At 45.8% G+C, this 23,647-nt stretch overlaps 1 protein-coding gene and 1 non-coding gene across 2 annotated transcripts; both read left to right on the top strand.

Annotated features, from left to right (window-relative positions):
* The first annotated feature begins 476 nt into the window (after positions 1–476).
* Positions 477–23,647, top strand: GNPNAT1 (glucosamine-phosphate N-acetyltransferase 1). Its single transcript, XM_040333044.1, has 6 exons — positions 477–584; positions 8,621–8,793; positions 13,615–13,677; positions 18,240–18,367; positions 21,561–21,622; positions 23,181–23,647. Exons 2-6 carry the CDS (start codon positions 8,640–8,642, stop codon positions 23,326–23,328), a joined length of 555 nt encoding a protein of 184 aa, XP_040188978.1. The 5' UTR covers positions 477–584; positions 8,621–8,639; the 3' UTR covers positions 23,329–23,647.
* On the top strand, positions 14,973–15,104 carry LOC120921471. Its single transcript, XR_005744890.1, has one exon. It is a non-coding gene; the product is annotated as a small nucleolar RNA SNORA14 (small nucleolar RNA).

Raw genomic sequence — 23,647 nt, 5'->3', positions numbered from 1 at the left:
GGATTTTGGTGTAAATTTTTTATTTTATTTTTTTAGGGTGGACCTACACTTTAATATGTGAAGTAAATGCCGTTTATTATATGCACTGCTTTTGAACCTATTTTTGTGTTTTTTTTTTGTGATTTGTTAAAAATTCAATAAACTAATTTGACAAGAAAAAAAAAATGGACTTCAACTTTAAAAAAAAAAAATATGAACAAAAATGGTCTGGAGTTCGGCTTTAATGCCAAGCAGTAGAGGCAACCGGAAATGGGTGGCCACTGGCCAACACAGACAGTCCGTGCTTCACCTCCCAGTCCAGGGAGATCATGATCACTGGGCTTATGTAAACAGAACTCTGCGCATGGGGGCGTCGCCATAGCAACGCATAGCAACCCTTCCACCTCCCGCCGCGACGGCGTGGGAGAGTGACGTCACGCTGTGGGCAAGGCGAGGCCGGGGCAGGGTTCCCGATCGCTGATTGGCTGAGGCGCTTGTGGGCTGGCCGGTTTCATCAATGGACGTCACGCCACGTCGGAGTTTCCCCACACAGTGAGCCTAGAGGCCTGAGGAGCGAGGAAGAGGCTGAGAGAGACCGGAGCCAGGTAAGAGCGAGTTCCCTGTCCGCCCTGTACAGAACGGGGCCCCCCGAGACGTCTCTGAGTCCTCCAGGGGCCCCTCAGTTCTCCATTTGTGTCCTGTAGACTGAGAGAGGGTTCTTGCTGGCTGCTCCCCCCTTTCCAGGGACAGTCCCCAGGTTTGTCCCTGGCTTCTCAATCCCACCTTACCTTTCTCCTTCACTTCCTGTCCCAGGGACACAACCGGAAGTTTACTACCTGAAGACCAGGAATTTTTTGGTACTCTTTGTTTACATGTGAAAATCTTTCTTTTTTTTTTTTGCTTGGAAATTACTTAGACCCCCCCCCCCCAAAATATATATATATATATATATATATATATATATATATATATATATATATATATATATATATATATAATTTTTAACGGAGACCCCAGGGAATAAATTGGTGAATGTTGCAATTTTTTTTTTATGTTGCACAGTATTTGCGCAGCGTTTTTTCAAGCATAATTTTTGGGAAAAAAAATCACTTTTTTTTCTTCTGTTTTACATTTTAATGGGAAAAAAAATGCACAAGACGTAACCCCATTTTTTTAAAAAAAAATTTTTATTGGTAAAATCTAAAAGATGATGTCATGCCGAGTAAATAGATACCCAACATGCCATGCTTTAAAATGAAACGCGCTGTGCACCAGCGTCAAACGATGTAATTTTTAACTATCCATAGGCAACGCTTTTAAAAGCCTTTTACAGGTTCCATCTTTCTGTCTGTAGAGGAGGAGATCTGGTTCTAGAAATGATTGCCCCGTGATCTGACGTTCATGGCGATACCTCACACGTGTGGGGCGATCTCTGGCTGCGCGTGTCACCAAAAACAAATTATAATTAAAAGCAACGGTGTAAAAATAAAAATTCATAATAAAAAAAAAATCTAAATTGCCCCTGCCCCCCACTTTACTTATTTTTTTAAATATATAAATACTAGGGTTGTCCCGATACCACTTTTTTAAGACAGAGTACAAATACCCATACTTTTTTTTCCCAAGAACTCGCCGATACTTTTTTTTTTTTTTTTTTATGTCATGTGACGCACTAGATGGCACTGGCTGATGGGCACTAAAAGGTGGCACTGATGGCTGGCAATGGCACTGCTGATAGGTGGCACTGATTATGCAGCACTGATGGCTGGCACGCACTGAAAGATGGCACTGATGGGTGGCACGCACTGATGGGTATCACGCACTGAAAGGTGGCACAGATGGGTGTCACGCACTGATAGGTGTCACGCACTGAAAGGTGGCACTGGTGGGTATCACGCACTGAAAGGTGGCACTGGTGGGCATCGCGCACTGGTGGGTATCGCACACTGAAAGGTGGCACTGATGGGTGTTACGCACTGGTGGGTGTCACGCACTGAAAGGTGGCACTGGTGGGTATCACGCACTGAAAGGTGGCACTGGTGGGCATCGCGCACTGGTGGGTATCGCACACTGAAAGGTGGCACTGATGGGTGTTACGCACTGGTGGGTGTCACACACTGAAAGGTGGCACTGGTGGGTATCACGCACTAAAAGGTGGCACGCACTAAAAGGTGGTACTGGTGGGTATCGCGCACTGGTGGGTATCCCGCACTGAAAGGTGGCACTGGTGGGTATCCCACACTGAAAGGTGGCACTGGTGGGTATCCCGCACTGAAAGGTGGCACTGGTGGGCATCGCGCACTGGTGGGTGTCGCGCACTAAAAGGTGGCACTGGTGGGTGTCACGCACTGAAAGGTGGCACTGGTGGGTATCACGCACTGAAAGGTGGCACTGGTGGGTATCACGCACTAAAAGGTGGCACTGATGGGTGTCGCGCACTGAAGGGTGGCACGCACTGATGGGTGGCACGCACTAAAACAGGGATAAGCAATTAGCGGACCTCCAGATGTTGCCAAACTACAAGTCCCATGAGGCATAGCGAGACTCTGGCAGCATCAAGCATGACACCCAGAGGCAGAGGCATGATGGGACTTGTAGTTTGGCAACAGCTGGAGGTCCGCTAATTGCTTATCCCTGCACTAAAAGGTGGTACTGGTGGGTATCGCGCACTGGTGGGTATCGTGCACTGAAAGGTGGCACTGGTGGGTATCACGCACTGGTGGGTATCGCGCACTGAAAGGTGGCACTGGTGGGTATCCTGCACTGAAAGGTGGCACTGGTGGGTATCCTGCACTGAAAGGTGGCACTGGTGGGTATCCTGCACTGAAAGGTGGCACTGGTGGGTATCCTGCACTGAAAGGTGGTACTGGTGGGTATCCTGCACTGAAAGGTGGCACTGGTGGGTATCCCGCACTGAAAGGTGGCACTGGTGGGTATCGCGCACTTATGGGTGGCTGGCACTTATGGGCAGGCACTGAAATGGATTACATGAAAAAAACGTAAACTTTTTCAATGTTGCCTGCGACGCCCATCTTGCGCAAAGGCTCGGTATCGGTACAACCCTAATAAATATATATTTGATGGTTCACCATCACTGACCTATCTCGCCCCCCGCCCACCCACGTGTGACACATCAATAAAAACCTATCAGTAAGCCCCGATCCTTCCCTTCTCTATCCAACACTAAAAGAAAACCTATTGGGGGCGCCATTTGGGGAGATTTCCTTTCACTTCCTGTCCTGTAGACGCAGCAGGAAGTTAGAGGAAATCTACCAAAGTGAGTAGAACTTCCCTCTTGGATAACTGTCCCTGGAATAGGAGCCCCCCCATTGGAGGAATTCCCCTCGCTGGGAGAAGACCAGTGGCGGCTGGTGCTCAATTTTTTTGGGGGGTGGGCATCAATGCCAAACGCAGCCACTGTGCCCTGTCAAACGCACCCCCCTGGGGCAGCGGGTCACGACGGCGACGTCCTCCACATGCAATGCATGAATCTATCTACGGTGAGAGAGGGGGTGGCGCCCGTGCCCTTTTTATGGACACACCGCCACTGGAGAAGACGATGATTATCCCTACCGTCTATAGCAGTGATGGTGAACCTTGGCACCCCAGATTGTTTGGAACTACATTTCCCATGATGCTCAGCTACAGTGCAGAGTGCATGAGCATCCTGGGAAATGTAGTTCCAAAACCTCTGGGGTGCCAAGGTTCAGTGATCTATAGCACCCGCTAGTGATAATCACATGAGAATCCGGCAGGCTGGTTGTACCCAAGTCGATCGATCCACTTGATACATTCAGCCTGCCCAGTAACGGTTCACATTTGACCGGCCGTAATAATTTCTCTTCGGGATTAATAAATGATTCCGTCTTTGAATCCTTCCTGTTCACACAAATGATTCCAAGCAGTGCTGTGATAAGATCTGTTTTCATAGCGAACAATGGAATCCGTTTATTTCTATTGGCTCATTAGAAGAAAATCAGTCATTATCTTGATCAGCCGGGTGGATCGGTGGGGATGCTTTTGTCTCGGGGCAGTGACAGAGCCATGGACTGGGGGGGGGGGGGGGGGGTGTATACAATGGTCTGGGGGGGGGGGGGGGGGTCTCATTTGTGATGCTAATACAGGACATCTACATATCTCTATAGTCTTCTAGACGGAACAAACCCTCTGTATGCAGAAGAGATACAAAGCTCTCTAATCTCATCCTCAGGGGTTGATAAAGTGATTTATAACTTAAGTGTTTGTTCCCCCCCCCCCCCCCCCACAAAAAAAAAAAAAAAAGTTTGTTTCTTTAACCACTTAAGACCCGGACCATTATGCAGGTTAAGGACCTTGCCCCTTTTTGCGATTCGGCACTGCGTCGCTTTAACTGACAATTGCGCGGTCGTGCGACGTAGCTCCCAAACAAAATTGGCGTCCTTTTTTCCCCACAAATAGAGCTTTCTTTTGGTGTTATTTGATCACCTCTGCGGTTTTTATTTTTTGCGCTATAAACAAAAATGGAGGGAAATTTTTTTAAAAATTCAATATTTTTTGCCGTAATAAAGATCTCCCAAAAAAATATATACTATTTTGTTCCCCTCAGTTTAGTCCGATACGTATTCTTCTACATATTTTTGACAAAAAAAAATCACAATAGTCGTTTATTGATTTTGGTTTGCGCAAAAGTTATAGCGTCTACAAAATAGGGGATAGTTTTATGGCATTTTTATTACAAATTATTATTATTATTATTTTTTTTTACTAGTAACGGCGTCAATCAGTTTTTCTTTCTTTCTTCTTTCTTTCTTCTTCCTCCATTATATATGTGTTGTTTTTTTTTTATCTCTCACGGTAATTGCGCACAAATTTTTCAAAATGCGTTTTTTTTTTTTTTACTCATTACAGAGTGGGTCTAGGGTTCACGGCGATACCTCACATGTGTGGTTTGAACACCGTTTGCATATGTGGGCGGGACTTGCGTATATGCGCTCACTTCTGCGTGCGAGAACATGGGGATAGGGACACTTTAAACAATTGATTTTTTTTATTGTTAATTTTACTTTCAATTTTTTAGTTTGACACTTTAAAAAAAAAAATATGTGATCACTTTTATTCCTTTGTCGATGGCAGCGGTGAGTCTTTCTTTCCTTTCTTTCCTTTCCTTTCTTTCCTTCTTTTCTTTTCTTTTCTTTTCTTTTCTTTTCTTTTCTTTTCTTTTCTTTCTTTTCTTTCTTTTCTTTCTTTTCTTTCTTTTCTTTCTTTTTCTTCCCCACAAAGCCCAGGATGTGATTTCCTATTGGGAATATCTCACCAAAAATGACGTTTTTATTGCAGGGGATGCCCAAATTCTGACTTGTATATCAGTGCAGTCTTCTGAGAAAATCGGTGAGCCGATCACATAAGCAGGAGATGACGTTTCCATTGGGTGTTCTGTACACTCTGTTTTATGGGCGTGTAGATCATGGCGTGTCATTGAACATGTGGCGTGTCATTGAACATGTGGCGTGTCATTGAACATGTGGCGTGTCATTGAACATGTGGCGTGTCATTGAACATGTGGCGTGTCATTGAACATGTGGCGTGTCATTGAACATGTGGCGTGTCATTGAACATGTGGCGTGTTGTGTCATTCCGTCTTTATAAAGAAGGAGGTGGTGACGAGTCACTCTATCTACAGAGCCAAATCCTGTTTGTTTCCTGGGTGTGACGGGCTGACAAATCTTCAGTAAATATAGTCAAGTGAAAGGGACGTGTGAATATTTACTTCCATGTCTACCGATCGCGTTACAGAGCGCTGCGTATAAATAGACCTGCAACGTGTATATAGATTGTATCCCTTTCACAGATATACTTGCAGGCCGAGGAAAAGGTGAGGAGATCCGAGTAGCTACACGTCACATTTGTAATCCTTGTAACAGTTTCCTGTTACTTAAGACCCGGACCAAAATGCAGCTAAAGGACCCGGGCAGTTTTTGCAATTCGGCACTGCGTCGACTTAACTGACAATTGCGCGGTCGTGCGACGTGGCTCCCAAACAAAATTGGCGTCCTTTTTTTCCCACAAATAGAGCTTTCTTTTGGTGGTATTTGATCACCTGCGGTTTTTATTTTTTGCGCCATAAACAAAAATAGAGCGACAATTTAGAAAAAAATGCAATATTTTTTACTTTTTGCTATAATAAATATCCCCAAAAAAATGTATAACATTTTTTTTATTTTTCCCCTCAGTTTAGGCCGATACGTATTCTTCTACATATTTAGCGTTTATCAATTGGTTTGCGCAAAATTTATAGCATTTACAAAATAGGGCCTGATAATGAATAAACAGGTTGAGACTCAAACACAAAACGACGTTTGTCTAGTTCAGCCCCGGAAAAATGTTTTGGAATCCGGTAAGACGTGTTCTTCGGCATGCTTGGAAACGGGTGAAGAGTCTGAACATTGCGTAGTTATGTGGAACACATTACAAGCAGAGTGATGAATCCGGGGATCCGCCCTGCGAGATGAATAAGCAGCGTAGCTACACAGAGGAAATATAAAAATACACCCTTTAGTGCAGTAATGAAGTCATTAAAAAATAAAACTGTGTTCTAAAATAGCGGTAGTATAATCTTACATTGCCTACCATTGCACAGCAGGAATGAGGACCTCTCCAGTTGGGCGTTGGGTCTTTTTTTTTTGTTCGGAAATATCAAACACTTGTAAGTCTGTCGGATAGCATGTCCTGGGCACCAATGCTCCTCCTTTTGACCACTTGGTCCCATAATGATGTAGCCATACCCCCACGCAGGCCTCAGAAATACTCAGTATGTCTTGGTATGGGGGAGCAGTTGACCTTCTCCCTTTTTACTCCCATGATGCAGTGCTCAGGCCTAAGCAGCCAAAAGCCAGCCTCCAAACAAAGGCACGTTGGATAAGAAAGAACCCTGTGTAAGCTCTGACACGGAGCTTACACAGGGATTAGACTGAAAGCTCCAACAGACGCATGCAAGCACAGGGAAGGTAAATATCGGTGAGCAATGGCGGTGTCCTGTCAAGAGAATCTGTCTCTTTGCTCTGAATGGCCAAAGTGACACATTGGGGGGTTGATTTGCTAAAACCGGAGAGTGCAAAATCTTCTGCAGCTCTGCATTGAAACAAATCGGCTTCCAGGTTTTCTTGTCAAAGCTTAAAGTGGTTGTAAACACATACAGACCACTTCGGTAAGCCTAGATTAAGGCTCACCTGTAGGTGCAAGAAATATCTCCTAAACTTACACGGTTTAGGAGATATTTGCAGAAAAGTCTGCACCGAAGTGTACGGTGCATGCGCGCCGTAGACAATGGCGCAGGCGCACTGAGCGCGCCGTTAGTGAGGTCGATCATGCCGTCACTGACAGCTCCCATGCAGGAGTGACGTCATCGCGGCTCCGGCCATCGCCAGAGTAACGCAGTATACCCGGAAGTAACGCAGGTATCCTATGGCGGAGGTGAGGAATGAGAGTCGCTTTGGGGGGCTTCGATCTCAGGTAAGTAATTTATAATGAGCTAGTATGCATAGCATTTCTCTTGCAGGGGTTTGTTTTTAACCGCCTCCTGCAGATATACGTCGGCAGAATGGCACGGCTTGGCACAAGCACGTCTTCAAGTGCCCAGCCGCGACCCGGTCCGAAGCTCCGGGACCCGCAGACCCGATCGCCGCTGGAGTCCCCGGAGCTGAAGAACGGGGAGAGCCGTGTGTAAACACACCTTCCCCGTTCTTCACTGTGGCGCTGTCATTGATCGTGTGTTACCTGATATAGGGAAACACGATCAATGACGTCACACGTCCAGCCCCGCCCCGCCCCCCTACAGTTAGAAACACAGATGAGGTCACACTTAACCCCTTCAGCGCCCCCTTGTGGTTAACTCCCAAACTGCAACTGTCATTTTCACAATAAACAGTGCAATTTAAATGCATTTTTTGCTGTGAAAATGACAATAGTCCCAAAAATGTGTCAAAATTGTCCGATGTGTCCGCCATAATGTCTTAGTCACGAAAAAAAATCGCTGATCGCCGCCATTAGTAGTAAAAAAAAAAAGAAATTATTAATAAAAATGCAATAAAACTATCCCCTAGTTTGTAAACGGTATACATTTTTGCGCAAACCAATCGATAAACGCTTATTGCTTTTTGAAAACAATGGGGCACTGCGGCTATACCGCTATATATACGGTGGTGGTTTCTAACCCTTTCTCAGCCGCTAGCGGGGGGGTAAAACCGCCCCGCTATCGGCCGAATAGTGCTGCAAATCCGACTGTAAAGCCGACGCTGCCCCAGTGTGAATCGGGCCTTGCTGCATTTTGTACACTTCAGGGTTCAGAGTCTCTAGGTGTGCAGAGGAGGAATGATGGATTGCGGATATTTGCACTTTATTATGCCTCTTATCACCCATGGTCATTGCTCACAGCTTCCCTTCAAACTGGGGATCGGCTGTACTTCTGTATTTCAAGAACTCAATATTTCCAATCATATCCTGCTTTTTTTTTTTTTATCTGGTTGTTGTGAAGGAATATCTTTCTTTGTTGTACAATTTTCATACCAGAGCAAAAGTCATTTTGTATGTAGATCGCTTATCGGAAGATAAACAGCACATGTTTGCCTGTGACGGCTCTTCATCTTATCTGTCGCTTTCATTTCAGGCGCTCTGCTCAGTTCGCCATGATCCCAGATGAAACCCCCCTCTTTGACCCTCATTTACTGGAGGAGATCGACTGGAGTCAGAACACGGTGCCTTTCAGCCCTCCCATCTCGCCGCGGAACCCCGGAGAGTCGCTGGTCCTGAGGCCGCTGTGTACTGCCGATTTAAATCGAGGTCAGTGATTAGCTGGTGAAAAAAAACGTAACAAGCATTGTCCAAAACAACCAAGTTTCAGCCCCCCCCCCCTCCTTCTACTGCAGAAAGTTAGAAAGTTTAAATCTTGGGGTCAAAGAGAGCCCTGAGGCACAAGGCGCTGTAACACTCAGAAACCAATCAGAAACAATCTCCCAATGATCAAGATACAGTTAAAGTAGTTGTATGGCTTAATTTGTTATTTAAAAAAAAAAAAAAACATGTTCTACTTTCCTCCACTGTGCAGTTCGTTTTGCACAGAGTGGCCCCGATCCACGTCTTCTGGGGTCCCTCGGCGGCTGTCTCGGCTCCTCCCCGCAAGAGCTAACCCACTTCATGGGAAGTGCTCTCCCAAGGGGGTTAGCTTTCCGGCGCGCTCCCTATAGCCGCCAGCTGTATCACTCGGCCCTGCCCCCGGCGCGCCGCATTATTGGATGTGATTGACAGCAGCGCGAGCCAATGGCTGCGCTGCTATTGGCTCGCGCTGCTGTCAATCACATCCAATAATGCGGCACGCCGGGGGCAGGGCCGAGTGATACAGCTGGCGGCTATAGGGAGCGCGCCGCAAAGCTAACCCAGGGGATGCCAGGGGACAAGCACAGCAGGTGAACGGGCTCAGACAAGTAAACCGGCGGTGGGGGTGGCGTCATTGCCAGGTGTTTTTCACCTTAATGCATAGGATGCAATAATATGAAAAAACACGAACCTTTACAACCCCTGAAGGATAAGTTCCCAAACATACTCTCGTTTTTTTTAGGATAGGATATGTAACATGTTCTCGCTCCTGCAGACCCCCCCCCCCCCTCTTCTCTGTGACAGTGGGCTGGGGATCCTTTCCCTGCATCTACTGTCATAATTTGGGGGGAGGGGTTTAGTGTTGGGCCAGATGAGCAGGGGGGTGGGGCTTCGGTGTTGGGCCAGATGAGAAGGGGGGGTTCAGTGTTGTGCCAGATGAGCAGGGGGGGTTTAGTGTTGGGCCAGATGAGCAGGGGGTAGAGCAGTGGGGCAGATGTGAAAGGAGGTGTATTGGTGGGGCAAAAGAGCAGGGGGCACAGTGGTGGGGCAGGAGATCAGGGGGAACGGGGGGGGGGGGTGGGGCAGAGGTGAGGCAGATGTGCATGGAGGTACAGTGGTGGGGCAGATGAGAAAGGGGGAATATTTGTGATTGAGAGTGTGAAGTTGACATTTTTGGTTATAAAATTGGCACACTCAATTTCTTTGAAAACATTTTTTGGCACACAGTGTTCAAAAGGTTGCCTATCCCTTCACTAAACAAACAGTATAACTATAAAGGTGTTTGTTTGGTTTATTGAGGAACTATTCCATCACTTGCACAAAACGGGTCATACTGACCTTAGGGGCCGGAACCGTGGTGTGAGCAGTAACACGCTTTGTTGCACTAATTTCGCTACAATCACCTCAAACACGTTCAGTGGAAGACGACTTCCTGTCTTTTTTTGATCACATATCCCTTCAACAAATAATGGGAAGAGTATTTGCACAGGGGACTGATGAATAAAAATTGCATCCCTGGCAGAAAGCTCCTGAGTAAAAACGTGATGGTGAGCTGTATAGTAATTGTTCTCATTTATGTGTTATGTGTAAAAATTCTTCTAGCTTTTCTTGGGCTTTGTCTTGCACATGTACATAAATGCTGTCCAGCAACACAGAGGTACGTGTGTGTGTGTGTGTGTGTGTGTGTGTGTGTGTGTGTGTGTTTTTTTTTTCTTCTGATCTACAGGTGAAAATCAAAATTAGAATATCGTGTAAAAGTTTTATGCACTGTTTTTTGATTACCGTTATTCAAATTGTGGTATCATTTCACATTTTTTAAGCGCTGCACTATTTTATTTATTTAATTTCTGATCTACAGGTGAAACTCAAAAAGTTTGAATATCGTGCAAAAGTTCATTTATTTCACTAATACAACTTAAAAGGTGAAACTAATATATGAAGTAGACTCATTACATGCAAAGGAAGATAGTTCAAGCCGTGATTTGTCATTGTGATGATTGTGGCTTCCAGCTCATGAAAACCCCAAATCCACAATGTCAGAAAATTTTAATATTGTGAAAAGGTGGAATATTTCCAGCTCAGTCTCCCACTCTAATCAGGTAATTAGGCCATAACACCTGCAAAGGGTTCCTGAGCCTTTAAATGGTCTCTCTCTGTCTGGTGTAGGCTGGGTTCACACTACTACACTACTTTCATCCTACTTTGCTCTGCTACATTGGTCCTACATTTATCCTACATTGGTCCTACATCCATCCTACTTTCATGAACAGGATACTACTTTGGTCCGACTTCAATGATATTCAATGGGCCTGAAGTAGGATCAATGTAGGACCAAAAGTAGTACAGGGAGCATTTTCAAAGTCGGACCGACTTGTGTAGGACGCTACAAGACGCTCTCATAGGGAAACATTGAACACAGAGCAAAGTAGGATGAAAGTAGTGTAGTAGTGTGAACCCAAGGCTGGGTTCACACTACTTTCATCCTACTTTGCTCTGCTACATTGGTCCTACATCCATCCTACTTTCATGAACAGGATACTACTTTGGTTCGACTTCAATGATATTCAATGGGTTGAAGTAGGATCAATGTAGGACCAAAAGTAGTACAGGGAGCATTTTCAAAGTCGGACCGACTTGTGTAGGACCAGTTAAGACAGCTCTCATAGGGAAACATTGATTTTCACATGTCATGCTACATGAGGCTCCCAATGTAGGACCGTTTGTCGGACAAGTGTGAACCCAGCCTCAGTAGGAATCGCAATCATGGGAAAGACTGCTGACCTGACAGTTGTGCAGAAAACCATCATTGACACCCTCCATAAGGAGGGAAAGCCTTTAAAAGATAATTGCAAAAGAAGTTGGATGTTCCCAAAGTGCTGTATCAAAGCACATTAATAGAAAGCTGTGTGGAAGAAAAAGGTGCACAAGCAGCAGGGATAAGCGCAGCCTGGAGAGGATTGTCAGGAAAAGGCCAATCGGAAGTGTTGGAATTTCACAAGGAGTGGACTGAGGCTGGAGTCAGTGCATCAAGAGCACCACACACAGACGGGTCCTGGACATGGGCTTAAAATGTCGTATTCCTCTTGTCACCCCACTCCTGACCAACAAACACCATCGAAAGCCTTAGCCTTGGGCTAAAGAAAAACACACCTGGTCTGGTGCTCAGGGGTCCAAAGTCCTCTTTTCTGATGAGAGCAAATTTTGCATCTCATTTGGAAGCCAAGGAGCTGGAGTATGGAGGAAACCAAGGAGCCGGAGTATGGAGGAAGAATGGACAAAACCAAGGAGCCGGAGTATGGAGGAAGAATGGACAAAACCAAGGAGCCGGAGTATGGAGGAAGAATGGACAAAACCAAGGAGCCGGAGTATGGAGGAGGAAACCAAGGAGCCGGAGTATGGAGGAGGAAACCAAGGAGCCGGAGTATGGAGGAGGAAACCAAGGAGCCGGAGTATGGAGGAGGAAACCAAGGAGCCGGAGTATGGAGGAGGAAACCAAGGAGCCGGAGTATGGAGGAGGAAACCAAGGAGCCGGAGTATGGAGGAGGAAACCAAGGAGCTGGAGTATGGAGGAGGAAACCAAGGAGCCGGAGTATGGAGGAGGAAACCAAGGAGCCGGAGTATGGAGGAGGAAACCAAGGAGCCGGAGTATGGAGGAGGAAACCAAGGAAACCAAGGAGCCGGAGTATGGAGGAAGAATGGAGGAAACCAAGGAGCTGGAGTATGGAGGAAGAATGGAGGAAACCAAGGAGCTGGAGTATGGAAGAAGAATGGAGAGACACACACTGCAAGATGCTTGAAGTCCAGTGTAAAGTTTCCACAGTCTGTGGTGATTTGGGGGAGCCGTGTCATCTGCTGGTGTTAGTCCTCTTGTGCTTCATTAAGTCCGGGGTCACTGCAGCCGTCTATCGGGAGATTTTGGAGCACTTCATGCTTTATTCCGCAGACGAGCTCTATGGGGAGGCCGACTTCATTTTCCAGCAGGACTTGGCACCTGCCCAACACTACCAAAACCTGGTCCCATGACCATGGGATTACTGTTCTTGATTGGCCAGAAGACTCGCCTGACCTTAACACCATAGAGAATCTATGGGGCATTGACAAGAGAAGGATATAAGATCCAACAATGCAGAAGAGCTGAAGGCCGCTATTGAAGCCTCTTGGTCTTCCATAACACCTCAGAAGTGCCACAGGCTGATCGCTTCCATACCACGCCGCATTGAGGGGCCCAATCCAAGAACTGAGGGGCCCAAACCAAGTACTGAGTACATATGCACTCTTCTACTTTTCAGAGGTCCGATATTGTTCTATGTACAATCCGTGATTTATTGATTGCATGTAATATTCTCATTTTCTGAGATTGTGGATTTGGTGTTTTCATGAGCTATAAGCCATAATCCTGACAAATCACGGCTTGGACTATCCTCCTTTGCATGTAACGAGTCTCTCTCATATATGACTTTCACCTCTTAAGTTGCATTAGTGAAATAAATGAACTTTTGCACGATATTCAAATTCTTCGCGTTTCACCTGCATACGCAGAGCAAGTTTAGACACAATGGGCTGCATTTAGATGAGTAAAAAAAAAGGCATAATGACTACAAACATGGCGTTTTTTTGGGTGTCCCATGTGCAAGAAGGCCAAATAGTCCTATTGAAAATGCATCCCTACATTCTATGTTCAAGTATGGAAGCCCATTGGTGGTTTTATGTGGTTTTATTTGGTAAGAGTACAGGCGGTAATGAGCATAGTCTATTTACTGTTATAATTTTTATTTTATTTTTTTTCAGGATTTTACAAGGTACTAGGACAACTGACAAAAGTAGGAGATGTGTCGGCGGAGGATTTTATCAGTAAGTGCGATCTTTTGACAACTAGGATAGTTGTGGATATCGGCAAGCCATGCACATTTTTGGGTAAAGTGTTACTAAATCCAGTCAGTACAGCGGAACCTCGGATTGCGAGTTAACGAGCGTTTCGCAAAACAAGCACTGTATTTAAAAAAAATAAATAAATTGCGATTGTCTCGCAAAAGGAGCAGGATTCAGGGCAAAGTGGTGTGCAGCCGATCGGCGCTGCTCGGAAAGGCCCGAGGACAGCACATCGGACAATTTTGATACTTTTTTTTTGGGACCATTGTAATTTTCACAGCAAAAAATGCATTAAAAATGCTCTGATTACTGTGAAAATGACAATTGCAGTTTGGGAGTTAACCACAAGGGGGCACTGAAGGGGTTATGTGTGACCTCATTTGTGTTTCTAACTGTAGGGGGGTGTGGCTGTAGGTGTGACGTCATCGATTGTGTTTCCCTATATCAGGGAACACACGATCGATGACAGCACCACAGTGAAGAAAGGGCAAACTGTGTTTACACACAGCTCTCCCCGTTCTTGAGCTCTGGAGACTGATCGCGGGACTCCATCGGCGATCGGGTCCGCGGGTGCCGCGGAGCTTCGGACCGGGTCGCGTGCATGCGCGACCCCACGGCTGGGCTTAAAGAGCCACATACATGTACGTGGATGTGCCCAGCCGTGCCATTCTGCCGACGTAAATGTGCAAGAGGCGGTCCTTAAGTGGTTAGTATATTGGATACTAATCTTCAATGGCTACATATTTATACTGATATTGCGCTAAGGTAACACCACAATTTTTGTTCGCTTTTTATATTTTCCTGTATTTTTAATTTGTTGTGGGAAATAATAAAAAATCTTGAAAATGTAAAAAAAAAAACTCTGCCGTCCCCAGGTCGGGGACATAACACTGCAGCGTCCTCTTCACGTTCACCTCTCCTCCAGGCTGAGGGGTCCACAAAGGTTGTCGCAGTGGTGTGGCAAGGGCTGTGACGCCCTGCATTCACTGTAGAGTCCTCAGGCTTCCAGGTTGAGTGGCTGGGACAAACCAGAAGACTGGGGACATGAAGAGGTACTGCAGGGGTCTCCAGATCAAAGCTAAATATTCCAACCTGAGATGCTTTTTTTAATACATTTTTTTTTTTTTTTAATTCCTTTATTACCCAAGTTACAGTCAAAGTATGCAGAAACATCGAATAACGCAGTCAGAAAACGCAGATAGGGTCACATCAGCAGAGAGGTGGAACAAGATGCTCGGTATAGCACATTCTAGGTGGTCATAAAAAGCTACAGGGGACCGCGTCTCTGAAACCCCCTGGATGTCTCCTCCATAGATGCCAGGACAAGAAGAGACGCCAGAGCCAACCTGTGAGAATTCCAAAGAGCTGAGACTGCCTGTTTCTGTTCTATTTCACCTCTCACACATTCTTTGTATAACTAATTTCAAAACATACCTAACTGATCATACAGAACATGGTCCATAAGCGCATGGGCAAGCCGTGCTGTGAATGGCTGGGACCTGTGACGGGTCCCAGAAGATGGGAGGGGGGGGGAGGTGATCTTCCTTCCAGCGCAACCTCACCAGGGGAGAAAGTGGGAGCTGGGTGCCTGTAAAAACGGGGTACCCACTCGACCCTCCTGTCTGAGCCATGACTTATATTTTTTTATTTTGATGGACCGTCTGCAGTTCTTTTTGTCCATCACTGCTAGAGTGACAAAGTGGTGATGAAGGGGCGCCAGGAGACCCTCAAAACTGTTATTGAGAAGCTATCTGTCTGGAGGGATCAAGAAGGGTCTGTGTATTGTATTGTACAGTATTCTTTATTAATCTTTGCCTTTCCTGTGACAGGAAAAAAAAAAAAGCTACAGTGGAGCCTTGGATTACGAGGATAATCCGTTCCAGGAGAACGCTTGTAATCCAAAGCACTCGCATATCAAAGTGAGTTTCCCCATAGAAGTCAATGGAAACAAAGATAATTCATTCTGCATGCAATACCGCATGCGGCCAGAGGTGGGAGGGCGCCGGAGAACATAAAAAATACTCGGACAGCTCGGCTGATCTCGGGAACGGAGTATTTCCAAACCGTTTCAAGTGTCACCAGCGCCCCCGCACCTCTGTACTGCACACCCCATTAGCTTGAATTTTGCTTGTTTTGCGAGACAACACTTGCAAACCAAGTCAGAATATTTTTTTAAAAGTTGCTCCTCTTTCAAATCGCTCGTTAACTGCGTTACTCGTAAACCGAGGTTCCACTGTATTACAGTTGTGTGAATAGTGGTCAGTGCATCGCACGGGGGAGCCCAACAAACAATTATATGGCAGACCCAGAACCTACATATTGCAATGCTACAGATACCATAGAGTGGGGTAACTTGGGTTAGAATCTTTTTACCATGATGGGAGGTAACGCTTCCCTAGGGGCCTGTCTTGCCCAGTAATGGAACAACATAGAAGGCAAAATGTAGACCGGGATATACCGTATTTTTCGCCGTATAAGACGCTCCGGAATATAAGACGCACCCAATTTTAAAGGAGTAAAATGTAGAAAAAAAAGATTCTGAACCAAATACTGTAGTAAAATTTTTTCCAGTGCCCATGGAATGCAGAGTGACCATTGCCCATAGTACATGCAGAGTGACCATTGCCCATAGTACATGCAGAGTGACCATTGCCCATAGTACATGCAGAGTGACCATTGCCCATGCAGAGTGACCATTGCCCATAGTGAATGCAGAGTGACCATTGCCCATAGTGAATGCAGAGTGACCATTGCCCATAGTGAATGCAGAGTGACCATTGCCCATAGTACATGCAGAGTGAGAGATGCCACAAATGCAGCCTTACCTTACCTTGCTCTTCCACCTAGCAGATGACAGAGCAGCCCGAGCCAGCCAGCCGGAAGATCGCCCGGCGAACAGGGGGGTTTGGAAGGTTTATCCCCCGCTCTCTTGCCTCTCTTCCAGAGGTTGCGGTGGAGGAGATGCGATCGGTGGCAGGGGGCGGAGCCATCGGCGGTGTGGGGCAGTGTCATACCACCTAGCAGAAGACAGAGCAGCCCGAGCCAGCCAGCCGGAAGATCGCCCGGCGAACAGGGGGGTTTGGAAAGTCTGTCCCCCGCTCTCCTGCCTCTCTTCCAGAGGTTCCGGCGGGAGGAGATGCGAGCGGTGACAGGGGGCGGAGCCAGCGGCGGCGTGGGGCAGTGTCATACCGTATATTCGGATTATAAGACGCAGGGACTTTTTCCCCCATATCTCTGGGGGAAAAAAGTGCGTCTTATACGCCGAAAAATACGGTACATCATAATTGAACAGAACCCCTGACTAAGTCAGAAAGATGGAGGATGGAAAGCAGCCAGAGGGGGAGGGATTAAGGGACTGAATATCCCCAAAGCGGGTAAGAAAAGGAGTAAAGAGTGGAGAGTAAGAGGGAATGCAGAGAGGGCCTCTCGTCTCGCCCAGGGAGTGAAGTTGGGTCCAAGAGGTCAGCGGTTATGATGATAGGTGTCCGTATACACAAGTGGCCAGATTCACGTACGGCGGCTCAAAGTTGTGCAGGCGTAGCGTATGTAATTTACGTTACGCCGCCGCAAGTTAGAGAGGCAAGTGCTATATTCACAAAGCACTTGCATCCTAAGTTACGGCGGCGTAGCGTAAATGTGCCGGCGTAAGCGCACCTAATTCAAATTGTGAAGAGGTGGGCGTGTTTTATGGAAATTATTCGTGACCTCATGTAAATGACGTTTTGAACGAACGGCGCATGCACCGTCCGTGGACGTATCCCAGTGAGCATGCTCCAAATCGCGTCGCAAATGGTCAATGCTTTCGACGTGAATGTAAATTGCGTCCAGCCCTATTCTGAATCAACTTGCGCAAAATTCGACAGCGGTTCCGACGTCCATACTTAACATTGGCTGCGCCATCTTTTTGGTGGTTTTATCTTTACGCCTGAAAACGCCTTACGTAAACGGCGTATCTTTACTGCGACGGGCGAGCGTACGTTCGTGAATAGGCCTATCTCACCGATTTTACATATTCTAGGTGTAAATCAGCGTACACGCCCCTAGCGGCCAGCATATATAAACAGCTAAGATACGACGGCGTCGGAAGACTTACGCCGCTCGTATCTTGACAACATTTCAGCGTATCTCAGTTTGAGCATACGCTTAAATGTAGGACGGCGTGGATTCAGAGTTACGACGACGTATCTACTGATACGCCGGCATAACTATACCTGAATTTGCCTAAAGGATTCCAAGGACGCCAAGTCTCTCGGAAGGTGTCCTCCCGGCCATGCCAGGTAGCGGGGAGGTCCTCCGTGTCTCGCAATTCGTTCAATTTATTTTTTTAAGTCGCGCCTAGACCATAAAAGCCCAAAATGGAAAATTTGAGAGAATTGTCAGCAATGTAGAGTTGAATCGTAAGTCCTCTACGGGGAGTTGTTACCTTTTTTTTTTTTTTATAGCCCCTAAAATATAGATTCTCTATTGGGACCAATAACCTGCCCTTGGCTGTAATCCAGATTATGATTGGGGGAACCACATTAATTTGTTCTTTTCTTTGCTAGAAAAATTTGACCACATGAAGAAAACGGGCGACTACTTTGTGATCGTGGTGGAAGATTTGAATCTCGGACAGATTGTGGCTACGGCAACCTTAATTATAGAACATAAATTTATACATGCGTGTTCAAAGGTATGTGACCAGTTTTCTGGAGAAAGTATTTCTTTTGATTGGAGAAGAGCTCTATGGGGCATCATCTCTGTGACTGCATATCCTAGTTCTGTTTTGAAGATTCAGGTCGGTCAAAATTGAATGCTAATCCTTAACCACTTGCCTACCGCTGGGCGTCATATGACGTCCTGGACTTTCATTGGGGATATCTGAATGATGGGCGCAGCTAGAGGCATCATTCAGATATCCTTCTTTTCAGCCGGCAATTCTGCCACTTGATCGTTCTTATAGGCGGTGGGAGGGGACGTTTCCCGCCGCCATTCGGTGCTTCTCCGGGCTCTCCCGTGCCATCAGAGGGGGCCCATAGAACGAATCCACCAGCGTCGGATGACGAGGGTAGAGATTTCCGGTCATCTCTGACTGTCGGAGGCCCAGGCGCGATGCTTTGACGTCACGCCCGGGTACCTGGAAGTAAACAAAGCCGCAATCGCGGCTGTCAGCATGAGATCAGTGAATTATTATTGTGTGTGTGTGTGTGTGTGTGTGTATATATATATATATATATATTTCCTGATCTCATGCTTTCCAGCCTGGAGGAGAGATGTGAGGTCTTATTGACCCCGCCTCTCTCCATAAAGAGGACCTCTCACAATATATATTCCTATTACAAGGGATGTTTACATTCCTTGTAATAGGAATAAAAGTGGTCAAAAAAATAATTTTTTTTAAATAAAAATTAAAACGCCACTATACCCAGTAGCTTTCGCTCAGAAGCGAAAACACAAGCAAGTCCCACCCACATATGTAAATGCTGTTCAAACCACACATGTGAGGTATCGTCTTGTGCATTAGAGCGTGTGCAACAATTCTAGCACTAGACCTCCTCTGTAACTCTAAACTGGTAATCTGTAAAAAAAAAAAATTAAGCGTCGCCTATGGAGATTTTTAAGTACCGAAGTTTGGCGCTCTCCCTTGCTAGCCAGTGAGCTTCTCTGACCACTTCCTTGGGTTTGGTTGAGTAAGTGGTACCAAGTGAAACAAATGCACTTGGGGTGTACAAGACTTCTCACTAGTGATGTAAATGAGAGGCACTGGTGCTCACTATTGATGTATAGTTAGGCACAGTTTTCATACTTTTGGCTCTGTATGTCACCAGAATAAAATTTAAAACAAAACAATCCAAAATGAATGTGAAGTGCAGACTTTCAGCTTTATTTTAAGGGGTTGGTTGAATGTAAATATCAAGTAGACATTTTAGAAACTGCAACCATTTTTATACAGTCAGTCCATTTTGTAATTGGACAAATATATATATAATAAAATATAATTTTTTTTTTTATATTTTGTTGAGAATCTTTTTTTTTTTTACTGACAATGACTGCCTGAAGTCTAGAACCCATGGACATTTCCAAAGATTAGGTTTCCTCCTTTCTGATGCTTTGCCAGGCTCCAACTGCAGCTGTTGTTCTTTGTGGGTCTTTCTGCCTTTTAGTTTTGTCTTCAGCAAGTGAAATTCATGCTCAATTAGGTTGAGATCAGGCGATTTGACTCAGCCATTGCAGAATATTCAACTTCTTTTCCTTCAAAAGCTCCTGGGTTGCTTTTGCAGTGTGTTTTTGGATCATTGTCCATCTGCACTGTGAAGGGCCGTCCAATCAACTTTGCTGCATTTGGCTCAATCTGGGCTGACAGTATACAGTGGAACCTCGGATTATGAGCATAATCTGTTCCAAAAGAATGCTCGTAATCCAAAGTACTCGCATATCAAAGAGTTTCCAAATTGAAGTGGATGGAAACAAAAATAATTAGTTCTGCATTGACTTCAATGGGATGCAATACCGCGCGCGGCCAGAGGGGGGGGGGATGGTTGCTGCCGGAGAGCCTCGGAAAGACTCCGTTCCCGAGGTCAGCCAAGCTGTCCTCCAGCCTTTCCGAACGTACCATTCGGCTGTGATCGGCACCGTTCGGCTCCGGCGCCCCCTCAACTCAGGCCAAACGCGGTACTGCACATCGTTTTGGCCTGAATCCTGCTTGTTTTGCGAGACAACACTCGCAAACAGAGTTAGGAATTTTTTTAAATACATTGCTGGTATTCTGAAACCCTCGTTAACCGTGTTACTCGCAATCCGAGGTTCCACTGTATGGTAAAACGGAGGAAAGTATAAATTAAAAGAATATAAAATAAAGGGATTGAATAGTAAAAAATAAAAAAATAAAATGGAGGAAAACACTACTGCGGAAGTAAAAGCAAATACCGATTTTAAAAATTGATACTTGTTTTTCCCCCTTACCCCAAAAACACCTGTAACTCGGTTACAAGCTTGATGAAAGGAGCAAACCAGCGGGACCTCACTTTTTGAGTAAAGGTCCACTTTAAGTTCATTGTACAGCCTAAATAATTTAAAGATGTATAGGGTGTGTTTTTTTTAATTTTTTTACATATTCATGCACACGATCGGACTTCCAACTGACTTTTCCGTTGCTTTTGCTCTCGAGAGCGTTGTCCGTGAACTTGGTATGCATACACACGGCAGGACTTTTTCAGCCAACAAACACGAACGTAGTGACATAATGGATGCACTGCGTAGTTTTTCAGCTCTTTACCACCACCCTGTGGGCAACTTCTGCTATTGTCTGATCTTTAGCATTGGTTCTGAGCATGCGTGTTTGTACTTTGGACTTTAGTCCGATGGACTTGAGTACACATGATGGGATTATCCGATGTAGGATGTTTGTTGCCGGAAAGTTTGTCTGTTCACACAGCGAACGTTTTGTCCGATGAAAAAGTTCATGAGATGTTTGTTGTCAAAAAGTCCAATTGTGTGTACGGGCCTTAAGACTGAGAACCGAGCGATCAAACACCACCAATCACTCGGTTCTCAGAGCTATGTGAGCAGGAAGCTGGTTCACTGCGTCTTGCTGAGCCGGCTGTGGGTTCAGGCATGCGGGCGGATCCCGACGGGTCACAGGAATGCAGAACAAACTGCACAACTATGATCCACAGGAGAAGTACAGACTAACGAGCTTGGGCCGTACTTCTCCTTTTTTAAGGTGTGTTGATTGTATTTTTTTTAATTATAAGACTTAAATTATTTTCTACATTGTGTATACTTACACTATGGCCAAAGATATAACATAAGCCTTGTATTTTTTATATATATATATATATCAATTTTTGTTCCCTTCTCATCCTATTTTTATTCTTTCCCTGCAGAGAGGTCGGATAGAAGAGGTGGTTGTGAGCGATGAATGTCGAGGCAAACAGCTTGGAAAATTGTAAGTAAAAGTCTACTGCCATCTTGCCGCACATCGTTTATTCTGGTATGGTTCTATATATAATTTATTTTTATTTATTTTTTACCTCAAATCATGGATATCGTTGGATGAGGCACAGCAAAATGATTCACAAATACAGAAAGTAGAATAGTACCTTTTTTTTTTTTTTTTTTTTTTTTTTTTTTAAATATTGGAATCACAAGTATAAAAAAAACGGTTACAAACAGATTAAATTCACATTTTAACCGCTTGCCGGCCAGCTGCCGCAAATACGTCATCTCGCCGGGGAGCGCGTGCTCGCCCCTGATGCGCGGGCACGTGCGCTCGCTCCTGATGCGCGGGCACGATCACCGCCGGGCACCCGCGATCGCTCGTTACAGCGAGAACCGGGAGGTGTGTGTGTGTGTGTGTGTGTGTGTGTGTGTATAAACACACAGCTCCCGGTCCTGTCAGGGGGAGAAATGCCTGAATGTATGAACAGCGATCTGTCATTTCCCCTAGTCAGTCCCCTCCCCCCTACAGTTAGAACACACCCAGGGGCCATATCCCCTTCCCTGCCAGTGGCATTTTTATAGCACTGATCGCTATAAAAATGCCAATGGTCCCAAAAATGTGTCAAGTGTCCGCCATAATGTCGCAGTACCGATAAAAAAAAAAAAAATCGCAGATCACTGCCATTGGCTGGCGCTGCTGTCAATCACATCCGATGACACGGTGCGCCGGGGCCCGAGCGATACAGTCGGCGGCTATGCCCACCACTGTATCACGGGAGCGCGCCCGCAAAAGCTTTCCACCATGCGAGCTCGCATGAAGGTGGAAAGCTTTTGCGAGGAGGAGCCGAGACAGCCGCCGAGGGACCCCAGAAGACAGGATTCGGGGGACAATCTGTGCAAAACGATCTGCACAGTGGAGGTAAGTATAACATGTTTAGAGGAGCTGCGGTGGCTCAACGCGATTGGCACTGCGCTGACAAGCCATTCACCTCTGCAGCTAGGGGTTCGGATCCCGGTCTCGGCTACATGTGAATTGAGTTTGGTGGTCTCAGCCCGGCTCCCGGTGGGTGTGCTATGCGAGGTAAGCCTGCGCTTAGTACGCCCACCCCCCTCCCACAAAAACCACCACACTTACACGCACTCGAAATTGGGTTAACACACGCACTTTGACCACGCGGTCTCTAAAAAGAGAGGCGAAGGACTAACGGGGCTGGTTGAGCGGGCTAATCCTCTCACTCCCTTATAGGGAGTCCCTCTGCCCTGTTGGGCTTCAAAGCGGAGCAGGTAGGGCGGGCTGTGTGGGAGGACCCCCTCACACACCCGCCATTGCCACCCGGGGCATGGAGAAAGGTGGCAGATTGCCTCTGGGGGAGGCCTACCTACTCCCAACTCCTGCAGCCTGGCTCCTCTCGAGTACACGCACAAAATACACGTAAAAAAAATAAAAGTATAACATGTTTGTTTTTGTTTTTTTAAAACATGTTTGCCTTTAGTGTTGCTTTAAAAATAAAATAAAAGCTTTAATCACTAACACTTGATTCTTTGTCTGTCCCTCCCCCCCCCAGGTTAGTATCTGTGCTTACATTGCTAAGCAAAAAGCTTGACTGTTACAAAGTTACACTGGAGTGCAAACCCAAGAACGTTGCCTTTTATGAAAAGTTTGGCTACAGCTCCTCAGACGAGACCTACATGCAGTGTCGCTTCTTCGACTGAATTCCACTGAAACCAAAGAGAGAGACGAACGTCTTCACAGAGACCGGCCTGGACGCGCCTGGACTCATCGCTGTAATAAAAACGTGTAAATAACAGAATTGTTTTTAAACTATTTAAGGGGAAAAAAAAAACGGAATTTTGTTAATAAGAGTAAAAAAAAAAACACTTTGCATAAAAGATGATCGGAATGTTATTTGAAAAAAAAAAATACATAAAAAGATCAGCAGAGTTTGAAATGTTTCACCGTTGGAATAATTGAAATTGTATAGAAAATGTTTTTTTTAAACTGTAAGTTAAGAGTAAAAATGTTTTTACTGTA

Source organism: Rana temporaria, chromosome 13 (assembly GCF_905171775.1).
Source record: "Rana temporaria chromosome 13, aRanTem1.1, whole genome shotgun sequence".
Classification (NCBI taxonomy): Eukaryota; Metazoa; Chordata; class Amphibia; order Anura; family Ranidae; genus Rana; species Rana temporaria.
Note: the sequence above shows the minus strand (reverse complement) of the source record. Positions and strands in the feature narration are given on the sequence as shown.